This window comes from Rana temporaria, chromosome 5, assembly GCF_905171775.1.
Source record: "Rana temporaria chromosome 5, aRanTem1.1, whole genome shotgun sequence".
Taxonomy (NCBI): Eukaryota; Metazoa; Chordata; class Amphibia; order Anura; family Ranidae; genus Rana; species Rana temporaria.
The window spans coordinates 154,340,005-154,366,701 of record NC_053493.1 but is presented as its reverse complement, the minus strand read 5'-3'; the positions used below and the strand labels follow the sequence as shown (position 1 = coordinate 154,366,701).

At 38.1% G+C, this 26,697-nt stretch overlaps 1 protein-coding gene across 4 annotated transcripts in view; it reads right to left on the bottom strand.

The window, feature by feature from the left end:
• Positions 1 to 26,697, bottom strand: part of PDE1C (phosphodiesterase 1C) — a 933,100-nt gene that overhangs the window by 481,504 nt on the left and 424,899 nt on the right. Inside the window, exon 2 of one of the 4 annotated variants that reach the window (XM_040353265.1) lies at positions 24,129 to 24,155. The exons of the other annotated variants lie outside the window; for them this stretch is intronic. Coding sequence (XP_040209199.1) covers positions 24,129 to 24,155 — 27 coding nt within the window. The remainder of the gene's footprint in view (positions 1 to 24,128; positions 24,156 to 26,697) is intronic. 4 annotated transcript variants of the gene reach the window in all.

Below are 26,697 nucleotides of genomic sequence, written 5' to 3'. Positions count from 1 at the left end.
CATTCAAAGTTTTCTTTATTTTCATGACTATGAAAATTGTAGATTCACACTGAAAGCATCAAAACGATGAATTAACACATGTACAATTATACATAACAAAAAAGTGTGACACAACTGAAAATATATTTCATATTCTAGGTTCTTCAAAGTAGCCACCTTGTGCTTTGATTACTGCTTGGCACACTCTTGGCACACTCTTGGCACACTCTTGGCATTCTCTTGATGAGCTTCAAGAGGTAGTCACCTGGCGCAGCACCCCATCACTCTCCTTCTTGGTCAAATAGCCCTTACACAGCCTGGAGGTGTGTTTGGGGTCATTGTCCTGTTGAGAAATAAATGATGGTCCAACTAAAACACAAATCGGATGGAATAGCATGCCGCTGCAAGATGCTGTGGTAGCCATACTGGTTCAGTATGCCTTCAATTTTGAATAAATCCCCAACAGTGTCACCAGCAAAGCACCCCCACACCATCACACCTCCTCCATGCTTCACGGTGGGAACCAGGCATGTACAGTCCATCCGTTCACCTTTTCTGCGTCGCACAAAGACACGGGGGTTGGAACCAAAGATCTCAAGTTTGGACTCATCAGACCAAAGCACAGATTTCCACTGGTCTAATGTCCATTCCTTGTGTTCTTTAGCCCAAACAAGTCTCTTCTGCTTGTTGCCTTTCTTTAGCAGTGGTTTCCTAGCAGATATTCTACCATGAAGGCCTGATTCACACAGTCTCCTCTTAACAGTTCTAGAGATGTGTCTGCTGCAAAAGGTGGCTACTTTGAAAATATATTTCATATTCTAGGTTCTTCAGTTGTTTCACACACTTTTTTGTTATGTATAATTCCACATGTGTTAATTCATAGTTTTGATGCCTTCAGTGTGAATCTTCAATTTTCATAGTCATGAAAATAAAGAAAACTCTTTGAATGAGAAGGTGTGTCCAAACTTTTGGTCTGTACTGTATATATATAAATATATTTTTTTCTGCTCTATTCTATTCTAATATTTTTCTATTCGAATTTGAGTTCATTCTATATGAATTTCGAATTTCAGAAAATGGAAGATAGATAGAAGATAGATAGAAGATAGATGGAAGAAGCCAGGTCATATTCTATTGTATTTGATTACATTCTATTAAATTCCATTCTGTTCTTTACTATTCTTTGATTTTCATTCTATTGTTTTATTATTTTATATTCTACTTTATTGTATTCTTTTTTAGAAATCGATTTATATTTTTTAGATTTTGATTCAAATTTGCTTTAAATTTTCATTCGAATTTGTTTTCGAATCGAATTGTTTTCGAATTAAGATTCGAATAGAATTTGTTTTCGAATCCGATTGAAATATTATCGAATCCGGTCGAAACAATTTCGAATTTGATCGGATTTTTCGAAATTCGGTCGAAAACGAACAAATTCCGAAAACGAATTTAACACATGTAACGAATCTAACTTAACGAAATGAATTAAATAACGATTTAAAACGAAACACAATTTTTTTTTTTTTGCACATGCCTATCCCTTTGTAGCACGTTGGCAGGTCCAGCCCTTAATGTCTTAATAAATAACTGACAATAACATTGATAGCGCAAAACATGTTTTAGTTCATAATGCTATGCAAACCACAATATAAATATTATACTTTTTATAAATAGTTCCTGGTTTTCTTATAAAAGAGATCAGCAATTTCAGTTTTACCTCCACTTGTTTTTTTCAGTTAGACCATAAAATACAGGACTTCAATATAAAAACCATGACATTTCATTATTCAGGCTCCAGCCCACCATGTAATTTAAATAACATTAGGAAAAGGTCCAGCTGTTTACTAGTGGGAGGTGGTGACACTTTTATATGTGGCCAAATTTATACAAGCATTATATTCAGATATCACATTTCCATACAAGTTATTTGATGTTTAGTAATACTCAAAAAAAATAAATAAAAAATATTTGTCTTAATATTTCTACAAAGAACGCTCTGATCTGTAGAAAATTACACAAATCAGAAATTCAGGCTGTCATTGGTTGTATGATTCATTGCAGATTAGACAAATCTTTATATATATATATTTATATATATATATATATATATATATATATATATATATATATATATATATATATATATATATATATATATATATATATATATAAATATATATATATATATATATATAATAGATAGGTAGATAGATAGATAGATAGATACTTGTTCAAGTGGTTGACATTCAAATAAGGATTGTTATACTCAACAAACTCTTTGCTGTATACATTAGTAATGTCATATCTCATTGAAATAATCGTATGTTGAAGAAATAACGAGGGCATCGTTTTTTCTAGTACCAATGCAGCTTTGCATTTCTGCAGTAGTCGCAAGTACTTCATAGCTCTACAGTATATATACAGTATCTAACTGCTCTTGAATGGTTGCCCAGAAGTCTTTCTAGATATGGTGCATTATTTATAACCTTATTAACAGACAAAGAGATTGTATCATTCAACAGCAAACATCTCCATCTTCATGTTCTCTAACGTAGATGAGGTCAGGATAGTTCAAAATACTTTGTCTGTGTTTATTATACACTACACTATTCTCTTTTTAAGCCCAATTAACTAGTATGCGCAATAAACATGTTACGTTTACAGACTGAGAAACACTGTGAAAGGAGTAACAAAAAATCTGATTAAGTGTGCTGCTATCTAATGACACAGAAGTTGATTAACCCACACATGCACAGTACTTAAAATCCAATCCATTGTAATCTATAGGTCATTTAACTCTGCCATGATTATCATTTCACTAACAAGAGCACAGCAATTGTATTTTTTTTTTTATTTTTTGGGAAGAGGCTTTGATGTCATATTATACCTAGTTCATTATATGCATGCTAGAAATACTGAATAATGCTGTACGCCACAGAACAAATACAAGCAGGGATTAGGTTTTTAATCTTCTTTAATTGGTACCTACCAACGTTAGGCTAGCCATTAAAGCTCCAGAGAATTTGAGACAGGCCACTACAACTTATGCCACGTACACACGATCAGTTTGTCTGATGAAAACGGTCTGATGGACCGATCCTGTGTGGGCCCCATCGGTTTTTTTCCATCAGTCAAAAAACTAGGAACTTGATTTAAAATTATCTGATGGTTAAAAAAACGATCCAACCCTCTCTCCATAAGGCACCCGTCCTCGTGTCTCCGTGCTGCTTATTGTAAAGTGTTTGCTAGTGTACTGGATTTGTAGAACCTCCTTTTCTTGGAAATGTACCTTGTAAATTTTGTATGCTGTTGTTTTTTGTCCTCTCGACCTTGCTTCTGTCACTTTTTTCCTTTATTTTTATGGTATGCATTGTTCTGCTCTCACCCAGAGTGATTTGTCATGTACTATGCTTTTGTTTTTCCAATAAAGACCAACCTTGTTGTTAAAAAAAAGTAAAAAAACGATAGAAGAAAACGATCGTCTGTGGGTACGTCCATCGGTTAAAAATCCATGCATGCTCAGAATCAAGTCGACGCATGCTCGGAAGCATTGAACTTCATTTTTCTCAGCACGTTGTTGTGTTTTACGTCACCGCGTTCTGACACGATCGTTTTTTTAACCTATGGTGTGTAGGCACGACTAATGAAAGTCAGCTTCATGGGATATCTGATGAAAAAATCCATCAGACCGTTTTCATCAGATGAACTGATCGTGTGTACAGGGCATTACAGGTAAATGGCAAAACAAAATTACAAAATGTGTCCTCCTGTTGATTTGGAGTTGTTATACTAGACCTCAAAGATACATCTTATTGGAGTTGTTCTTATAACTAGATTAACTGGAGGTGCCTGTGTGCCCCAAAACACTGTTCATCTTAAACTCATTGTTTTCCGGTATTAGCATTTAATATTGTTATGTTGTATATTTCCTTAACAGAAACACAATTTTTATGGTATATATAATGATTTTTGCAAAAAAGAAAGCAACGACCCTTATTAAAGTCTATTGGAGGCAAATGTTTTTTGTATACCATTTATGCAAATATGCAAGTAGAGATGGGCCCATCACCCACATGTTCGGTTTGAATCAGAACTCCAGAACAGAGGAAAAGCTCTAATCTGAACGGTGAAATCCATTGAAGTCTATGGAAGCCGAACAGGAAAAAACATAAGTGTCCATTTTGAAGGCTTATATGCAAGTTATTTTCCATAAAAGGGGTATGGGGGTCCGGGTACTGCCTGGGGGGGGACATGAATGAATGCAATTTTTTTTTTTGAATTTACCATTTTTTTTCAGGAGCAGTGATTTTAATGATGCTTAAAGTGCAAAAAAAAAATATGAAAAATGAAAAACTAATTTAAAGTGCCTGTAAAGTGGCGCATCTGTAGAATGCATAGAACATCAGAATCTGGAAGTCCCCATTGACACTTTTTTGATGAATGGGTAGGGGTACTATGTACTCCATACTCATTCATCTGGAGACCTCCTTCTTAAACAGTAATAAAAACACAGACATTTTTCTATAATCCCTTTAATAAAATCACGCCGTTTGGCCGCAGCCAAAAAATAATCATTGACAGCCACATGCCAAATGTCTCCTCCGCCACATGCCAAATGCCTCCTCTGACAGTTCATATAGGTAAGGGTTGGGCCACCTGGTGATGTCACCTGGTGGCACCATCTCCTTGTGATGTCACAAACCAGTGCATTCTGGGTCGCTGATGTCACCATGGGGTGGCACCACCAGGTGGCCCCACCCCTGCCTATATAAGAGCTGTCAAAGGACGGAGGAGGCATTCAATGGTTGGCCGTCAATGAAGGCAGAGCGTTTTTTTGTGTTCTTTTTTAGGTGCAGTGGGCGGCATGATTGACAATGGATTTACATCAGGGGACACTGTTCTTTTATTTTTTAATAGAGGAATTGTCAAAAACTGTCTCTGTGTTTTTATAACTTTTGACACTTTTTTGGTGAATGGGTAGGCGTCAGATATGCCCCACGCCCGTAGACCGCATGCCACCCGGCCCCAAAGCACCCACCCCCCCATGTTAAGGGCATGTGGCCTGGGTATGGTTCAGGAGAGGGGGGCGCTGGCTCTTCCCCTCCTTTCCTGACCTGCAAGGGTGCATGCTCAGATAAGGGTCTGTTATGAATATTGGGGGGCCCTACAGCATTTTTAAAATATTTTTCTACTTTTTTATTCAGCTGTTAGTGGGGAAGTCTATTGACAGCTGATGACTCATCGGTTGTTAAGGACACTGGCTTCCTGGCTTTGCTCCTTAACAACCAGTTTTTACTGCACCCTGATTGGCAAGCTTTGCCAATGTGCAGTGCATTGCAGGGTGTTTGGCAGGGTGAACACCTGCTGAACACCCTGCAAAAATGGGTGTTTCCCCAACAGGGTGAACAATCAATGTTCAACTCGAACTCATGCTTGGGCCGAACCATTCACCCAAAGCTATATGCAAGCTATCTTTGGAAAAATTGCATAAGGATCTGATCTGAGTCATTGGAGAAATTTACCAATGAATTTTTTTTTTTTTAAATAAAACTCAGTGGTGGTAAAAAAAATTCATGCAGGCCTAAAGTGCATAAGAATAATGTAACAAAGTAGGATTTTTGGACTCATTCCAGAACTTTTTAGTGAAGTCATTTGAAGGACACAGGAGTTCTTTAAATGTTTTAGAAGGTTGGGCTGCACTACCTCCTATAGGAGAAATGGGCACTGGAAACAAGAAAGACATTGATCAGGACGGGATAACCGTTTCACAACCATCATGCCTCAGGTTTGTAACAAAGTAGTACTGAAGGCATAAAGTAAACTCAGAGAGGTGGAACCTGCGCCACTAAATGGACCGCAGGAAATGGATGGTATGGTGAGTACAAAAATCCTGTGTTCTTTATCATCCACTGAGGGACATTTGAATATCTAATAATTTTACGAAATTTCTAAGAGTCAACCGGAGGACTCAACACCCAAAGCTGACATCAGATGAGGCCTGAGAATTAATCTTGTAGAACACAGTAAAATAGAAAAGGAAAACAGAAAACCACCCTTCAATTTCTTTTGGGGACCATTATCACAGGGATAGAAAGTGCTGGGAAAACCGAAAATGTATTGTTGTCACTGGAACAGAAGGTAGAAGTCTTCCTCTGGGGACACCTGTTGTGGTGACAATTGTCTAAGAACGGCTATCCCCTAATATTAACTTTTTCCTCCTGTTGTGTCTCCAGGACAGGAAATTATATCTTCCTATTGATACACAGACAGCAACATGAGAAAAAATAAAATAAAACGGGCACAGGCTTTAACCATAGCCTTAATCAGGGACTAATAAAAAAAAAGAGCAAAAAAAATAATAATAAAGATATGCTTGAGGTTTGGGTGCACAAATTATTGGGTGCATTGACCAGTGTATGTAAATCCTAACAATTAATTTATCTTATTTGGTCCCTTTTGGTCTTCAAAATATATCACCTCGGCTAGGCAGGTGTGGTGTAGCATGATGTGGGGCTCACTGCCCTGGAGAACATGTACCAATGCAAAGTAAGTTATTTAAAAAATTCCATGCAGCACATGCCATAGCTAGAATGAAAAAAAATGTGCATAGGACACCCCCCCCCCCCCAATGTATAGCAGACCCTTTAAGTCTGACATAGATTTTAAGGTGGTACTTCACACAAGAAAAAAAATGTATGAGGTCCCTATAGACTGAAAGTCTCTCTGAGCCTCCAAATCCCATATGAGGATCTACCAATCCAGAGAGCGCCTATAGAGCAGTCCTCTCCTCTCCAACCAGACTACTCCACAGTCCCTCATCCTGCATGGCTGCGAACCCCTTAGTGCTAAAATGTGTTCCCACCATCCCCTCTAAAGGGACCACAACCCAAATAGAGGGCAAAAATATATTTCCCATCCAGGACCCATCCCTGGCATCCTGTACAACCCCATTTGCTTACATGGTTGGGGATTCCTAACAATGTAAGTAAATGAACAAGGTGACATCAGTGGTTGATAAGGATGCAGTGTCTGTCAGCACCCAATACTTTCTTAACAACCATTGACGGCATTGCCCAAATATGGCTATATTTATGTCAATTATATAACCGACCCTATTTCTTGTCAATTTGCTTACAATGGCTGGTGAGTTCCAAGTTTGAAATTAAGTGAAGGAGCCAGGTAATGTCAGAGGTTGGTATAGATGCAGAGGCTGCAAGCTGCAACTGCTTCCCTAGCTACCATTGACAGGTGGAAGCTGTCATGCTTGTCCGCTCCAAATGCCCCAAACTGGCAGTGTTTAAACAAACAAAAAAGAGCCAGTGAACTTCGAATCGAACACAGAGCTTGTCCCTATGCATACCATTAAAAGCACTATATAAGTACCTGAAATAAAAAATAAAAAAATAAATAAATGATGGTATATCTTTTTGATAAATTAAAGTGGAAGTAAACCCTTCAATTTCATAGTTACAAAAACAGTTAACATTCCCGGCATGCCGAAAATGCTAGCTGTCACATTTGTTTGTGCTCTCAACCAAACTGCCAAACCATCCAATGGCTGGTTTCATAACAGGTGACATGTACAGCAGCATGGCAGTTGCAGATTAAACAGAGGTCAAGATGGCCACTTCCTAGGTTGAAAACGATAGGAGGGTTTACTTCCACTTTAAGAAAGCAAACAATTACCCATTGAATTTGAGAAAACACAGGGTGTTTTTATGACAGAGTATAATTGGCCCTCCTAGTTCTTAGCTTGCGCCACAAAACAATTAGACCCACCCAGCTGTCTTTAGCTAAAAAACATAATTCTTCCAACTATACTAATTTCCACAACCTTTCTACTTTCTAAACCTCAAATTAAAATGTATTTCAGTATTTTTGGATAGTTGCTCCATAGTACTGCTATATTTTATAAGGTTTCAGAGTGTGTATGTGTATAATTGTGTGTTAATTTTTGTCTGTGTTTTTTCTTTTTTAAATTAATGAATGATGGAAAAAAAACTGTTTAAAAAATGACAAAGGAGCAAGTAAAACAAGACTAGGCTAAGCCTAGACAGGTTTGATTGCAGGTGTCCATGTGCAGGCCCCTAGTCTTTTATAGAGAAATATGTGACTCGAGCTTGTATGTATTATCCATTCTTCAAATAGGTCTTCATTAGTAATTCAAATGATGCTGCTGCCATTTGATTGCGCCTACATACAGAAAATGAATTTATGAAAAAGGCATTAAAAGACTACGACCAGAAAAAGCAAAACCAGGTACTAAGTCATTCTAAAGCTGTCAATTTCTTCAACTAACATTTAAAAGAGAGTTATAGATCGTAAAATCACTGACTTGTGAAGGAATAGTAAACTCACTGAGAGATTGTTCATCCATATTAAAGTAATCATAAAAATGAAGAACTTTACTAAAATAAAGTGGAACTGCATATCTTACATAAAACAAAGTGGTAATATATTATGAAAACGTTGCCCTGATATCAAGTTTAAATAGCATAACTAATAGTTAGTTTGCTTAGTTCAAATTAGTGCATGCTAATAACACTAAGTGAACACATTTTGTGTAGCAGTCTGAAATACATAGTGGGTTTAGCAGTATCCAATACAAAAAAATATATATTGACATTGACTTAATTAAATACTTAGTCAGATGAATATATGTTCCCTTTAACATACAGTATACAGTCTCTCTCTCTCTATGTGTTGTTGGTGAAACAATACGTTTATGTAATAGTAAAGGCTTGTTTTAAAATAACAAACATGTTCTTACCTGCTCTGTGCAATGGTTTTGCACAGAGCAGCCACAATCCTCCTCCTACTAGGGTCCCCATCGGTGCTTATGGCTCCACCATATCAAGCCACCGGCTATGGGGGCACTCCTATTTGCTCACTCTTAAGCCCCGTTTTGAGTGTCTGTAAGAAACACACAGCACAAGACTTGTTCCCCCTGCTCCCTCTCCTCTGGCTCTGATTGGCAGCAGTGGGAGCCAATAGCTCCTGCTGCTATATCTAAGCCAATCAGGAGCGCTTAGGTATGTATTTGGTGGGGATGCAGTAAGGTAAAAAAAAAAAACTTCTGCCTTTACAACCACTTTAAATTGATTTAATTGTATTTCAATAAGAATAAGGAAAATTAAATCAGTGTAGTTGTTAACGATAGAAAAAAGATTACTGCCAGCACTATGACTGGGAAAATGAAAGGAGCTAAATTACAAAATAGGACTGAATGAACACTAAGGAAGGGCTCTTCCTCAACATTTGCATAGCCTTTCATCCAGTGAATCTACATGTACATTTGTCTTGTACAAATTGAGCAAAAACAAATGTTATTTAGGCTATTTTCTCTTCTGAATGAATGCTCTTTTATTATGGGCAGAGGTAAAATACTGCATTATGAACACTATACGGAGCTCCAGAACAAAGGAAACACATACATTGAATCTCTTGTTACAAAGATGTAACACTTCTAGGGAATGCTAGAGGGAGTTAGCAAATGAATGTAACCATCGGCTAAATTTATAAGCAATTTACAATATTAAATGTAGCGCTGACATTCTTGTATATTGATGTGTGTTTGCATACTTTAATACAACGTCTATGGACATTGCTATGTTTAAGTATTTGGAGCCATCTAGTGACCAAATACTGGTAATGCAGAGAGATGTTTTGTTTAGTATTTTGGTTGCCTTGGAGACGAGGAGAGACCCAAATACTGGTAATGCAGAGAGATGTTTTGGGTTGAGGATTTTGGTTGCCTTGGAGACGAGGGGAGACGAGGAGTGTAAACAAAAGCCTTCTGGAGGTGGATGCCGAGCTGCTGGGGAGCGAAAGGCTGAGCTCGGAGAGCTAGAGGACAGGGGCCGGATTGCAGAGACCGAGAGACACTCATCCGAGCATCAGAGAACCGGATCCATCCAGCGGAGCTGAACAGAGCTGACGGAGAAGCAAGTTGCAGTCACAGGACCCTGAACAAAAGTTACTACCCGGAGCTCCGATCCAGTGGGTGAGCGGGTCACGACCCACAGTTTGCTAAGTTTACACACAGTTAGACTCATATACAGGCCTCACTGAGATTTATAGTTCCACAGAGGAGCAGAGGAACTGAAACTGAGAAAGCTTGAGGCCTATCTAATTTGACATTTCAAGCGATTTTAAAATAGTTGTTGCAGTTACACCAGGAGCATTTTCACTTCAATTTGACTCATCAAAACTGTGGATTACAAATCACTTTAGCTAGCGAAGAAAAGAAGATCCAAGACCAAGTACTTTAAGTGAGATCTCACGCATAGCTAATAAAGTAGGGGGAGCTCCCAGGTATAAAATGTTTATGTATACTGTTTTCAAATAGCTTATGTTTAAATCAATTGTGCTGTCGTCTTACGTTGGGATGACAGCACAATTACTGTAATCACTTATTTGCATATTTCACAGTAAAATATATCTCTGGTTAAGTATCCAGTTGTTGTGGCGTACTGTTTTTCTCACTCCAAATGCAGTCAGTGGATCCTGGGGTTATAATACAGGTATTTTGTATTGTCTTACATTGTATTGTATTGCATTGCATCACAGCTGTGCCAAGGGGATTGAGCCAAGTTAGTGGGGTTTATTAGTAGAGTGCAGGCCCAAATTAAACCAGCAGCTCCTTCGGGGGTCAGTGCTACATAAATATCAGAAAAAATGGCATTACAACATTTCCTGAAGAATTTAGCTGCAAAATATGTAAAAAAAAATATGTGGTTTATCACCTGGATAATAGATGGGGGCACATGCATTTTTGCATCCTTAACAACTACCAGTGCTGTACAAATGCACAAATTAAACCCCCCCCACTTATTCTCACATTGATTGTATAAATGAATGGACTCTTGGGGGGAGTTAATTCACTTGATTGTGGGATCTTTCAGCCCTCTTTCTCCTGTTTCTGATCTGCATATTCAGTCATAATGTCCCTTATGATGCACATTCACCTCCTTATCTTCATTCTCCTACTCTATGTGATGTGACCTGTACATAACCCCTTTACCTCCACTCTCCTCTGGTAATGGAACAATAAATACAGCACATCATCAATGTACATGTTCTGTCCACCAGACTTATATTTGATTACCTGTATCGGATTTGTTAAAATATCATTTAAGGTTTGTAATTGCACAAGACAATCATTTGCGGAGTGCAGGCACCATCTAGCATTCTTTTTGGTATTGCTTCAGTTCTGTTTATTTGACTCACAGGAAGTTGTTAGTAAGCAGGGAATTCTGGTAGAATCTTTACAGGAAGTGAAACGGACAATCTATCACCATCACCCCTTAAGAATTAAAAAATGTCATCTAGCTTGTTCTAATAAAACTGAGACCAAAGAAATATGGTATCTGAAGTTTTTGGGGACAAGAAGGTTAGCCTGTCTGCCCTAGAGACAGAACAGTACACACAAACTCCATATTTTAGTAATTTAATACCAGCATGTTCTTCATTGCCCAAAAAAAAACTGTGGCAAAAAACTAGGTCACCTGGCGTGTGTCTTTGCAAAATGGGGTAATTATGGGGTGTTTTCATGGTCCTGGCATTTTTATTTTGTCAAGTTATGCATTTGTTAAGTTATTTGTATTTGTTATTTTAGTTGTTATGTTATATTCTAATAGAAATTATTGCATTTTTTAAACTTGTGTTTCTTTTTCTTTTTTTATAAGAAAAAATTTAAATCTCAGTGGTAATTAGGAAAAAAAGGATGAAATTTATAGGTATACAAATTGTTATGAGCATGAGCACATGTAGACTGTACATACATTTTGAACAGGACTTTCACATATTTATTTGAGTATTTATTCATTTGGCACTTCACAGATATTTTAATTAAGTTTATGAACATAAGTATTTATGAGTTAGCAGTAGCGCTGCTCTCAACAGATATATAATAAAATGTTGCCATGTTGGTATTGTTCGTTATGTATTTAACATATTTTTGCTAACAGTACAATTACCACAAATATTGATACAAGATTTGCCTATGGCATATTATCATGTTACCAAATATATTTAAGCAGATCATACAATCAATTGCTAAAATTGAGGTTGTAGGGACCCCTTGAACTTTATTTGGAGCAGAGTTTTACATTGAATAAAAAGGTTATTTTTAAATATTTGCAAACTTGTTATATTAATGGATACTATTTGAATGAAATCCCCTGATATGATACATAACCAAAGTAGTGCAGGTGTAATGCACAGCAGACATACCTGAAATTGAATTTAGACTAAAATACATTTAAAATATGATTTTTTTTGTTGAGAACTTTACTTATTGTTAAATCGCCAGTTTGTGGTACAACGTGCTACCACCTTAAAGAGAACCAGCTCTGAAAAAGTATATACATAATAAAAAAAAAAATAATGAAACACTAAATATCCAGATTCTAATTATTAATTAATTCTAATGATGGTTTGCATTTCTGCCATATTTAAAAAAAAAATTTGCTGTGAGTAGTCAGGCAGCTAAGTCCCTGATAGCCCAAATATAATGATGCTGTATGAAGTACAGCTGTTTAATCAGCAGCAATTTGCTTGTCATAGAAAAAAAAAGTTACAATTTTGAGAATAATTACTACTAGGGGTCCATTCACACTACAACACACATAAAAATGCATTTGCGGTTAACTGCGCTTCTATGCATATTATGTCTCCACTAATTTTTCTGCACCTTTTTCTGCATAGCTAACTTTTTTCAAAGGTGTGTTCCTCTAACCAAATGGTTGTGGATGAGTGGTGAACTGCAGTGCCTTGTGCACATTTACAAGTGTTGCATAAAATCGCACAGCTCTGGAACACAGAGAAACACAGCATTCTGGCTTAAACATGGACACATAGAAATCAATTGTTTTCAATGTGTCATTGCAGTTACTTTCGTTTTTCCCTGATGAAAAACACAGGTGACTGCACATGTGTGAACGGGTTCTTATTATTATGCACCTCTGCAATGTTTCCTCCTCTGGTCTCTGTATTTAAAATGCTGCACAAAAAAAAAAAGAAAACAAGAGAAGTCACATAAACCTACCACAGCTAATACTAATTAATTAATAAATTAATAAAAGCATATAACACATGCACTCACCAGCAATGTAAAGTGCCTGTCATTGTGAAGGTGCAACTTGGAATTGTGTTTCCCTCATCTGGATGGAATACCTTTCCTTCAGTACAGAAGCTCTGGTGGTAGGTAAGGCAGTGCCCCATTGCCTATGTAGCAGGTATTTTGTAATGGCATTTTTTCTCTATCTTGTGGCCACGTGTTTCCTCGGCAAAAACATATCTCCCAGCAAGTTTCTTGCTGGTTTTTGCAGAGAAACTCGGTTGTGGTGTACGAGGCCTGACTTATGCTATAATAGTTAATCAATAGATTGAGAGTATTTATCACTAAACGGTCTGTGTGTGTATTTATTGCCATATCCCACTGCCAGGTGAAAGGTATTCCTCTCTTGTGCTGTAAATTGTGCTTGCAGTAATTTTATTCAACCAGGTGTACTGGGGGGTGAGGTTGTTCTTGGAGTTAAGGCGCAGAACAGAGAAACCCAAAATTTAACCAGCAGCTTCTTCGGGGGTGGTGCTAGACCTGATATGTAGGTTATATAGTTGTGAATTATATAGAGTCCCCATAAAGCCAGGCAAGGGCTAAGTCTGAAAATAGAATCATGTACAGGTAGGAAAGTAAAACAGCACTCATAATTGCCAAAACTCTTTTAACATTTTCTGGGCATATTACATATACGCTTCAGAAGTACAAACTCAACTCAAAAACTTGAAGAACTTAAAGAGAAGTATGGGGTTAGGTTTTTTCTGAATTTATACTACCTAGGAGGATGCAGCATCGGTCCGCTGCTGTATCTGTCCCCCGCCGGCTCTAACACTGCTCAGGGAGCTTTGAAGACTGAGCAATCGTCAGTGTTAGATCGCTCGGTTCTCAGAGAGCTGGTGAGTGTCAGTCAGCAGCTCTCTGCTCTGCCCCCCCCCCCCCCATGCTCACTGGAGTGCTGGGCTGTGGGGGAGATGGGAGCATGTGGGTGAATCCTGATTTCATTGTTGCGATCTTGCCTGAGCCTGGACCAGCTCTGTGACATCAGGTGACAGCGGGCTTCAGCCTGCTGTCTGCTGAAAACGGGTCACAGGAGTGCAGAAAGGAACTGCACTCCTGTGATCCACTGGAGAAGTACAGCCAAACAATCTTGGGCCGTACTTCTCCTTTAAGGATCCGGCATTCTATAGAATATTGCTCCTGTGACACTGTGGAGAAAGGATGGACAATGGGAGACCACTTGTAAGTGAGATATGGGAAGAAAACAGATGCCCCAAAACAAGATGTCTTTGATTATATCCAGGACTTCCCCTAGGTTTTGCTCTGTGTCCTTTCACTTTTTTCTCCTTCTGTGTCTTTCTTTTGGTTTAGGGATCCCCACATCTCCTGGGTTAGCCCAACCCTGGTGTCTTCCTTCTAGAGATCTCTTTGTGTTTAATGTAATGCTGATAATTATCTCCTGATGAAGTGAATTGTATTTCATAAAATGCATAGAGAGAAAAAACCTTCCTAATCCATCTGTGTAAAGATCATTTTACAGTTACTCTGCTAAAAGTAATACTGTATAAAAAAATCCTGTACTATGAGATGTTATAAATGGCTTTTTTTTTAAACCTGCAAGGCAAAGTTATAATGTGCTAATATGCACTGCTTATTAGCACATTGTGTGAAACGTACCCTTAAGTGAAGCTCTGGAGTGGCACACTGTCATCGCTGGGAGGGCTTCCATCTTCACCCAGTCTTCCTTCTGGGTTGATGGGCTCTGGTCTTTTGATTGAACGAGCCGTGATGATGTCACTCTTGTGCATGTGCACAGGAGCCACTGTTCACGGCACAGGGCTCTAAAGAAACGGCACAGTATGCCGATGATGTCACTGGCAGGTTCACAAGTAAATATCTACTAAACTGCATTTTTAGGAGATATTTACTGTACCTATAGATAAGCCTTACTATAGGCTTACCTATAGGTAAAAATTATACATGTAATACAAAAGACCTTTAGAGTGGGAGTAAACTCCCATTGACAAATTAATGAACTGTGATTTAATGTGCACTAATTAATATCAGCCAAGCTATGCTACTGTTTACATTTTACAATACAATACAGTACAATAAAAATACTTTTTAACAATACTAAAAGTTGTAATATATTGATGATGTACCCCTCAGGAAAAGTCCAATGGGTATCAATGTTTTTTTCTAGTACATGTATTATCACAGTACATCACCGTCTTTACCAGATCACAATCATGTTTACTTTTAGACTTTAGGTTCAACTTAACCCCTGCCCTGTGTACATTTTCGGTAAATGAATGCATCTCAAGGCAGATATACAATTGCAAAACACATTAAATCTATATGCATTCTTTCAAAATCACTACATCTATTTTACATAAACTTTGCATACATATCTAAATCTATTTTGATAGATCATTCTCTTGCACAACTGCACTCATATTGGGAGAGAGAGGGCTAGCTCTGAATTATTCTGGACTCTATTGCTTAAAGCTGGCTATAGATATAGATAGATACAATTTCAAATGAAAACTCATAGTAAAAGTTTTGGGAAAATGTATATGAATATTCTCTGAATATTTGAATGTTTGTTAAAAAGATTTTGTTTGCTTTTAACATTTGATTTTGGAATGAATGGACGTTGCTGAATGAAAACCACATACACTATTGGATTTTTTTCCCCCAAAATGAACTAATTTCTATTGTGGGTCCTTAAAAAATCTAGTCACTGTCGTTGAAAACAAACATTGATTGAACCCATTAAGAATTATAAAACAATTATAAAAAAATAAACTTTCTTACAGCATTCTTTTTGTAACAATCTATGGCCAGATTCACACAATGCTTCCCGTCAACAGTCTGAACATGTATACTGGAAGAGAGACCCATGTGTTGCTTCTCATGGGAATGCAGGCCGCACCTACCCTCCCTGAATACCAAACTTATAATACCTATTAAATAACACAAACTACTTCTTTGGCAAAGATTGTCCGCAGCACTTTTATTGGTATATTCAGATCAACAAATAAAAATTGTATTATGATAATTTTATTAATTCATAAAATTCACAAATCTCAACAATAAACTTAAAACAGGTCAGTCTTAAAGGACTCGAGCATACAGAATAATTTTAAGCCAATGTCCCCCCTACACTTATGCAGGGAGACAGATCACATGATCGTGCTTAGCGACAAGGGGGGTGGGGGAGCTTGTTTCACCTAATCTGACTAGGTGAGCACTGGCGGGAATACCTGTGTGAGGGGTCCCTATATATAATAAGCCCCTTTCCAGAAATTCTGCAGGGTCACATGACTACAGTAGGTGATGCGATATTGTGTCAATCTCACCACTGTTAGCGGAGAGATTGACATCCGCGAGCCCGTCACGGGAGCCAGCGCCGAGCTCTGTCGCTCCTCAATGGATTCCTATGGATGCACGGCATCTCGTGGGTTTGGCGAGCGTGAGAAGCACAGCCTTGCATTGCAGATTTCCAGTGCGATCCCATCGCGCTGGAAACACAAAATCGGAGGCAGGTACTGTATCTGTGCAATCCCAATCAGCCTGTTCAAACTTGAACCCGCCCCTTAAACCTCTTAAAGGGGCCCTGTCCCTAAAACATTAACCTGTGCATAACTACCTAACATTTATCCTATTATATAACTAATCTCTATGTTTTGTAAAGGGAGGGGCCTATGCCTATGCTTGTCAGGCTCAAAGCTTTAAGCCTTTCTAGTCCATTCCTTCTCCAATCACAGGCTGGGGGCAGAAAGGTGATCAATAACTATCTAAGAAAATTAGAGAAACATGAGGTCACTGACATATTGGTGCTGTTGGGTGGTTCCAAAGACTGGCTGAACCAAATTGCAAATCTTTTGTCAAAAAATCCAATTAATGTCAATTATTTAAACTGTGGGTTTTTGCTGTTCACCTGGAGTACAGGTGCTATTGGGGCCTCTTTATGAAATTGCGTGTTACCTGGCTGTGTTTGTGTATGGTCTGTGACTCACTCACTTAAACCAATCATAGAGCATGGTAATGGGTAGTTGTTATCTGTACACTTTTTTCAGATCAGTGACACATAGGGCCAGATTCACAAAGAGTTACGCCGGCGTATCAGTAGATACACCGACGTAACTCGCAATCTAAGCCTGTCGCATGTTTAAGTGTATGCTCAAACTGAGATACACTTAAACCTACCTAAGATACGATGGCTTGCACCGTCGTATTTTAGGGTGCAATATTTCCGCTGCCCGCTAGGTGGCGCTTCCATTGAGTTCGGCGTAGAATATGCAAATTAGTAGATACGCCGATTCACGAAGTACGCTTGCCCGTCGCAGTAAAGATACGCCGTTTCCGTAAGAGGTATGCCGGCGTAAAGATAAAGCTGCCCCCTAGGTGGCGTATCCCATGTTAAGTATGGTCGTTTGTTCCCCGCGTCAAAATTTTGAAATTTTACGTTGTTTGTGTAAGTCATCAGTGAATGGGGCTGGACGTAATTACGTTCACGTCGAAAGAAATAACGTCCTTGCGACGTCATTTGGAGCAATGCACACTGGGATATTTTTTTATGGACGGCGCATGCGCAGTTTGTTCGGCGCGGGGACGCGCTTCATTTAAATGATACACGCCCCCTACCCGCCGAATTTGAATTCCGCCGCGTGATTTACGCTACGCCGCCGCAACTTTACAGGCAAGTGCTTTGTGAATTAAGAACTTGTCTGAAAAACTTGCGGCGGCGTAACGTAAATGACATACGCTACGCCAGCAGAAAGATCCGCTGATCTTTCTGAATCTGGCCCATAAACTCTATTGTGGCCAATGCGTTTGAAACATATTTTTGAAAAAAATATATAATCGTGAAAACTGCATAATAATATTTAAAAGATGTGTAATATTATTAACTACTGCATGTTAAAGTTCTATAAACATAATACCAACAAAAAAAATTACAAATTCAATGTGGGTCTTAAATGTTTAATCCTATTTAAAACATTAAAGACCCTGTAAAAATCTTCACTAAGGTTAAAACAGAAATAGAGATGACAGTCAATTGAAAATAATTAGAAGCTGTTGCATTTCATAATTGAGAGGCATAACTTAGCCTTTTTTACTTTATCATTACACACAAATGACATCTCCAATTCATTACCATGACTCCTTTTAGATTATACTCTGTGATTTATAATGTAACGAGAAAACAAAATGACAAACCATAATTATGCCTAGTACATATGCAGTCAGATGATACCACAAAACCATTACTGAGATAGAAAAACAACTGAGAGTTTGCTTTAACATAATCCGTGTCTGAAAAGGTTACAGTCTAAGATTAACCCCATTCTTGTTTAGTGCACCGCAATACAAATCACAAGTAAATATTTATCTTGGTTTTGGACCGTGGCAGTACTATAGGCAGTTCCTACACCTTAGAAAGTGTATATAGTTCAAGAAAACAGATAAGGGAATATGGCACGCCATTAACTGTTTGCACCACTATACAGCACCTTAAAAGATTGCCATAAGCAGCCATTGGGGAGATAGACTATAGGATAAATGCTCATGTCAAGCATCCTTTTGTTAACATACATAATCACTGGTGACAAAATCCCTTCCTATTAAAATGAACCAGTCACTGATGGCCATTATAATAATCTTGTAGTAGGAATTTGATATTCTAAATCTCCACTCTAGAATAGTTATAATAGTGTAGCTCTACCTTTCAGGGATTACTTGATTTGTAATTATTGTTTATTTGTATTTTCTCCTTGTTATCACATAAGTGTCAGGCTGCAAGGCTAGAAGGGTTTTCTATTGCTGCCTGAGCTCAGTGCTGGCAACAGACAGTGAACTGTCATATATAAAAAGCATTGTCAGGGTTAAATAAAAGCAGTTTTACTTGCTTGTAGCAGTCTTGACAGATTGTCGATTTTCAGCCAAGAGCTCAAGCAAGAAAGGTCAGCCCTCTGAGGACCTTGCAGTCTGACAATGAATTAGGATTTCTGCTCTGACAGGAAGAGAATACAACTAATATAAAGCACACATAGCCATCCCTTAACCACATTTCGCCCTTCACATGACGATATACGAGGGCACAATTGCTCAGCTGGGCAAATGGGCGTACAGGTACGTCCCTTTTAAATCGCGGCATTGTGGGCATGCACCACGGCCTCTGTGACCATGCCTGTGTGACCCGCGGACTCGTTGTCCACCAGTGTCCCGGGATTGGGTCATGGAGAGGCAGAATGGGGGATGCCTAGTGACAGGACACTGATCACTGCTCCCGATGAGTGTCGTGTCACTCCCTAGGACACAATTAACCCCTTCAGTGGCCCATAGTGTTTAACACCTTCACTGCCAGTGTCATTTACACAGTAATCAGTGCATTTGTATAGCACTGATCGCCGTATAAATGACAATGATCCCAAAATAACATCAAAAGTGTCCGATGTGTCTGCCATAATGTTGCAGTCACGATAAAATCACAAATCACCGCCATTACTAATAAAAACTAAAAATGCTATAAAACTATCACCTACTTTGTAGACGGTATAACTTTTACGCAAACCAATCAATATACACTTATTGCGATTTTTTTTTACCAAAAATATGTAGAAGAATACATATCAGCCTAAACTGTGGAATTTTTCATTTATTTTTTATATATTTGAGGGGATATTTATTATAGCAAAAAGTCAGAATATTGCTTTTTTTTTCAAAATGGTCGCTCTTTTTTTTGTATATAGCGCAAAAAATAAAAACCGCAGAGGTGATCAAATACCACCAAAAGAAAGCTCTATTTGTGGGGAAAAAAGGACGTCAATTTAGTTTGGGTGGACCATCGCACGACAATTGTGCAATTAATTGTCTGTTAAACCGATGCAGTGCCGAATCGCAAAAAGTGCTCTGGTCAGGAAGGGGGTAAATTCTTCGGGGGTTGAAGTGGTTAAAGTAGATGTAAACCTGACTCATGAAATTTGAGCTGGGCACATATCTGCAGTGTTTTGTTATCTCTCTTCAAAGCATTATTTCCGAGTAGGTGTCTCCTGCTCCATTCTGTTATCAGTGTGAGAGCTCCAGACAATTTATTTGTCACATATGATAAAAGCAGCCAGAGTTTTGTGTTGAGGAGGATGCTATAAATAGATTAGCACTGAACTGAATGATTCAACAAACAGAGCTGAAAGTCTCTACCTATGAGGAGAGGGGGTGTGCGCCTTTCCTCCAATCAGCTGTCTTGCTGTATGCCCAGGCTTCACTGCAGTGTGGATCAGGAAGAGAAAATCTCCTAACACGATGTGAACTTTCTAAACAGTATATAAAGATGAAGACAGCAGCTATACATGTAAAACGTATGAAGGGAGATTTGTTTAATCTATGTGAATAAATTCATCCAACAGTTAGATATTTTTAAATTTTGAAACAAACTGTTGGATGAATTTATTTCTTTGGATTATCATTATTTTCTTTTTGATACTTTTTCATGTAGATGTGTGGTTTGAACACCGTTTACATATGCGGTGCGCGACTTGAGTATGCGCGCACGGCAGGACAGGGGCTTTAAAGAATTTTTGTCTTTTTTTCTTATTTATTTTAATAACATTTTTTATTTTTACACTGTTCCATTAAAAAAAAATAGGAATAAAAGTGATCCCAATTACAAGGAATGTAAACATCCCTTGTAATAGAAAAAAAAGCATGACAGTGCCTCTTCAATGTAAGATCTGGGGTCAAAAAGACCTCAGACCTCACATTTACACTTAAAGGGACATTTTTTTTTTATATTGAATATATACATATTTTTTTTTATTGCATTTAAGGCCATTGGGCAGAAGTGACGTTTGACGTTGCTTCTGTCATCCAATGGCATTGAGTCGAGTGAGGGCCATCATTCCCTCACTCAACTTAGTGCCTCTGGAGGAAAGGATTGGATCGTATCCGCCGCTACCGACGGCCCCGGAGACAACCTGACGCAGCGGGAGGGGGGTGGGCACCTCTCCCACTGCCAGTAAAAGTGATCTTGGGCGAATCCACCACGCAGACCACTTTCATCCCAAAGCGGACCGCCTGCCGTTTTGGAAAATACCAGGGTTATGGTAGCTATCTGTAGTACAGATTTATATCGATGGTGGGTGGTCCGGAAGTGGTTAATAAAAACTATACATTTGTAGTACACATGACTTTCAATGGGAGCTTAAAAATACCACCAGAAAAGATTTATCATTTAAGTTACAAGGTTTCATATCACTAGAATACATTTTCTGCTCACTATATGAATTCATTCTTGCAACTACACAATCTATTCCTTTGTCGAGATGATATTGATTCAAAAATTGATCGTTACATCAAAACCCTTCCGAAATTACACAGCAACAATGTAGTTCTCATGTAAGGGCATGGTAAAATATTGGTCAGTGCAAATTTAAATAACTTTTCCTTCCAGTTTCTTTAAAAAACATTGATTTGCAGATTCAAGTGTTCCTGTTGTAATATATTTCTCATTGGCAGCTCTAAATTTTGAAAATAATAATTCTGCTCAATGAGGCAAAACATTACAAATGTGACAATATTTGCTTTTATTGATTGTGGGAAAAATACACACATTTATTGCAAATGGCTACAACTAATCAAGTTATTTGCTTTAGAAAATACCATATTTCAAACCAATGGAAAGTTAAAAGGTAAGTGATAAATGTATTGAATAAACCAGCGGTTCTCAAATAGGGGAGCTCCGGACATGTCTGGCTGAGCTCATACCTTTGTCACAAGCAAGCCATACATGACATCTTTCTAGTGTGTGAGTGCATGCAAAGGCAAGACCTTGAAAATTATGTTCAGGGAGAGGTGACTGTTATTTTGCCATCATCATGAAGCAGGAAGAGGTTGTCAAGTAAGAAATTGTAATATAATTTTTTTCCCAGTGGAGGGAGAAAAATGGAGTAGTAGATAGTTTCACTGGGGAAGGACAGATATCAGATGAGGTCACAGAGGTGAGGAGGAATACCAAAATGGGGACACAGAGGTGAGGGGGGTACCAGATGGTATCACATTACCTTTCTAGCAATATTTGTTAATGGCATTTGATGCAAATTAGAAGTATGTGTATAAATACACAGACCACAAAATGGTTTACATTACAGCAATTTAAACAGTCATGAATTTCACATGAATATCAAAGGGAATTGTGTTCATAATAAATGATAGAATATACTGTATGTTATGCAGACATATAGTTCTTCTGGTATTGTTAGATACTCTGCTTATATCCTTAACCTCCCTTGTAGTATGATTATTCAGATTTTAGGTGCTGAAAGCGGTACCATTATTTTGCATGGAAATTTGGCGTTTTATATTGTAGGCCTGCAATTCTTAGGAATAACTCAGGCCTCGTACACACAACCGAGTTTCTCGGCAAAAACCAGCAAGAACCTTGCTGGGAGATATTTTTTTGCCGAGGAAACCGGTCGTGTGTACATTTTCATCAAGGAAACTGTCGAGAACCTCGACGAGCCAAAAAGAGAGCAAGTTCTCTATTTCCTCGACGGGAGTCTAAATTTGGCTTGTTGAGTTCCTCGACGGGCTGGTTTTCGACGAGAAACTCGAACGTCTGTATGCTAAGAAACCCACGCTTGCTCAGATTAAAGTATGAGACGGGAGTAAAAGTAGTATTTGTAATGGAGATAACACATTTTTAAAGCTGTAACAGACTGAAAAGTGCAAATTGTCTCTTACCAAACTTTTATTTAACACGCAAACACATGAAATTAGCAAAAGCAGCCCCAAGAGTTTAGCCAGTGGAATCGAACTTCCCCTGCCGTTGCATGTGTTGTATGTCACCGCGTTTGAGAATGAGGAAATTTTGGCTTGACAGTGTGTACGCAAAGCAAGCTTGTCGAGTTCCTCGACAAGCCTAACAAGGAACTCGACGAGCAAAACGATGTGTTTCGCCCGTCGAGTTTCTCGGTCGTGTGTATGAGGCCTCACTTAAATCTGTCCAGACAAGAGTCTAGTAGACATCTCAGGTATAATAAAATTTGAAACACAAAATCATAAATTATAATATAATATAATAAATACATATAAATAATTATAACAAATAATATAATAATAATAAATAATAAACTATTACTTTTAATTTTTTAATGACAAATTTTCCCACAAATCACTGTCGCTCAATTCTGCAAGTGATTCCAATTTATTATCGCTGTTTTTTAGCTGGTCTAAAACCACTTTTGACATAAAGTGACACTTTTTGGTTGCTATGGACAATCTCCAGTTTCCAGGCAGAAAGAACAGTTTTTGTTATATAAAAGTGCATGTAGGACACTAAGCAGACCACTAGGGACAAAGGGGGGGGGGGGGTATTTTTTTCATACAGTACTGTAATCTATAAGATTACAGTATACTGTATGCATTGTGTTTATTTACTTTTTTTAATTTGGCGCCGATCTCCACCCCCTTGCGTCGTAACGTCGCAGGGAACGGAGCTCGGCAGCACTCGCACTTTGAATCGAGTCGGGAGGACACTGCTCGATCACACAGCGAGGAGGCATTGCAGGATCCAGGGACAATGTAAGTAACTCTGCCTGTGTACACTTGTCCCAAGTCTGACTCGGGGTTACCGCTTTTGGTCCTGAAATTCCACCCCGAGCCAGACTCCGGAATACCGCTCAGAGGGTTAAAGTAGCAAATGAAAGAAATTGCAACTAAACCTAAAGAAAATGCAAAATGCTTACATGTTTTGATAAATTAATCGATTGGACAAATATTTTGCCAAAATTATTTCAGACATGGAAAGTGGAACAGCAATAAAAAATAAATAAAAAAAAATGTGGAGAAAAATAAACATTTTAACCTAAGGGGCATATTATTTATAAAGTAGTAAATCTTCCCTGAACATTCACTGTGAGTGATTCAATCACTAGGTTAGAAAGACTTGACCTTCATTAAATGTTCCGTGAATGTCACATTCACCACTTTATAAAGTTTCCTATGTCTTAAAAGCACATTCTGTAAATTCATATCATATACCGAAGGTGATGAATCCCGATATCCTTTACAAAGTATTTCCTACCTTTGTGATGTTTTCTTGTATTTTCTCCTGGAAGAAAAAGTTAAAACATGAATCCTAGGAGAACATCTTCTAAAAAGGATGCCATCACTCATACACATGTAAAGTGACTGTTGTAATGAAGGTGGGTGGCGGACAGACTGCAGGGAAAGTTGCTGAATTCACAGTTACAGGGGTGACCAGGAAAATTATTTGATGAATTGTATATGATATGAGACTGTGAAGCTGCACAGTTAGGTCTTTCCAACACAAGAGGGATCTGATGTTCTAAATGGTATTCATTATTAGTAAACTTGATTTAAAGCTTTGTTTAAAGCAAGAATCTTTTAAAACTATAGACACATAGTATGGAAAATACCAGAAACTGTTCTGGAAATGCAAAGTGGTATTGGTTACTAAAACAGAAAACTCAGTATACATCATTTATGTTTTACCCAGTTTTACGGATGGCCAATTACAAGGATATTTTGTAAAAACATATTGGTGAAACAAAATGAGGGTCATAAGTGACCCACAATTAATTAATGTATTTTCAAAGTCATGCTTCAACTGTGTATGGTATTTCAATTTACTTCCCAAATATAGCTTAGGTAAAACCAGCCCTGTGACACTAATGCCAAGCAGATGCTGCAACAGCAAAAAAAAAAGTAACATGTATTTATAAGCTCCTGGTTACCCACCGCTAAATTTACTAAGGGATAATTTGGTAATGTTGTAATCCAGAGCAATCACCAAGATTTCTCCAGAGAACAAAATCTTTAGTGCCTTATGCTGAAAACTGATAAAAATTGTGAAAGACTTAAACCAGTATTAAACCCAAAAACAAAACTTCAGTTTAAAAATAGAAAACTGATGATACCAGATTTATTGGTAGACATTTTACCTGTATTTTAACCTAGGTGATCAAGCCAGTAATACACTTCTTGACTTTGGGTATATAGGAGCAGCAGAGACACCTTGGTACAGCGGCATTGTCAATCTGGGGGAGGGTAGTGTTCGTGTGTTTAACAGATTTAGATGGACTTGACCAACAAATGTAAGCCAAACTCCAGCTAACACTTTTTTAAGCAAATCTAACTTTAGTGCAGTATGACCTATCGGTTTAAAGTGAAATGATATGAATTCATATAAAAACAAATGACACTAACTTAAATTACAATATAAAGTGCATATAAATGTGAATAAAATATAATATGTACAAAAGACCAATTCACAGTATTTAGTTTATAAACTCCAAAGGTGTTCCAAAGGTCAAAAAACAATGTTTAGTGCTAATAGTTCAAGATAAATTATTGTGTACACTCCGTGTAATCCAACACCAATTACACTAGCTGCTCATCTCAATCACTAATATACAAGGGTCTTGCCCTTTAGCCGGGTGGCAATAGCGCTCCATACCTCTGCAGATGTGCTCAGGAACTTAATCACCACCAAGGATTTCCACACTCTCCAAAAAGCAATTACCAGTACATCCAGTGAAATGTTGCTCAAAAATAATTTAAATACTGTGCAATGAGGATTTTTAAGCACCATATAATTAATAAAACATTACAATACCATAATCTTATAATTGAGATTACGGTAATTACAAATCTCCCCCCCCCCCCCATGGTGCTTTTTTTTAAACTAGAGAGACCTTTTTGGAGTGGAGAATTTACAACGATAGAAGTTCACCAGATATAAGAGGGCATGTAGAGGAGGGGAGAGGAAGAAAAAGGAGAAGAGACCGATAGGGCAGGGGATTTACAATATTAGCGGAGTAGAATTTAAACAGGCAGAAATGTAAACAAATTTGCCACAGGAGTACATGGATTTGTAAAAAAATTGGGGACACTACATTCGTTACTAAAGCTATAAAGAGTTTGAAGAGAAGGAGGAGGTTATAATGCGTCCAGCTGATAAAGGTGGAGGAATCGTGGTAATGTTAAAAGAATGGGAATTGAAAGGGGACAGCCGTTTTAGGCCCCCCTTTCCTCATGGGATCATGGCATTAGGTCTAGTTAAGGTTGCAGGTGTAGTTAGAGTCAGGATTGGTTAACAAAGCGTAGGTGGTACTGGGGTTATTAGTTCAGGAGTTTAATTAAGGACAGGAGAAAGGTGAGCTTCAGGTGAACTGCTAGGATTGGTTAACTATGTCAGGTGATTTTAGAAGGTGCTGGAAAGGTTCTCAGGGATTGGTTAAAAGGGTCAGATGATTCTGGGAGAACATGCTAGAAGCCGGTACCGGCCTATTTAAGGAACAGTGAAGTTTGGGTCAGTACCAGTTCCGGTCTGAAGATTACAGGAGGACTCCTCGCCCTACCCCCCCCTTTTTGTCGCGGCCGATTCATGTGGTGGCTCCCTTCGGTTTCAACTGGAGGGGAGGTTTAAGTGAAAGTTGATTAAAATACGGTATCAGCTCGAGTCTAAGTGGCTGGGCTGAATATGGTAATTTGTGAGAAAATTTGGTTAGATTTAGTTTATATGCAGAAGTTGATGTGATAAATTATAGTTTGAAACCAATGAATCAGGCCGTGGCCAATACCATTCCAAAATGATTAAAATTTTGTGACTAATGTTAAAATGAGAATTT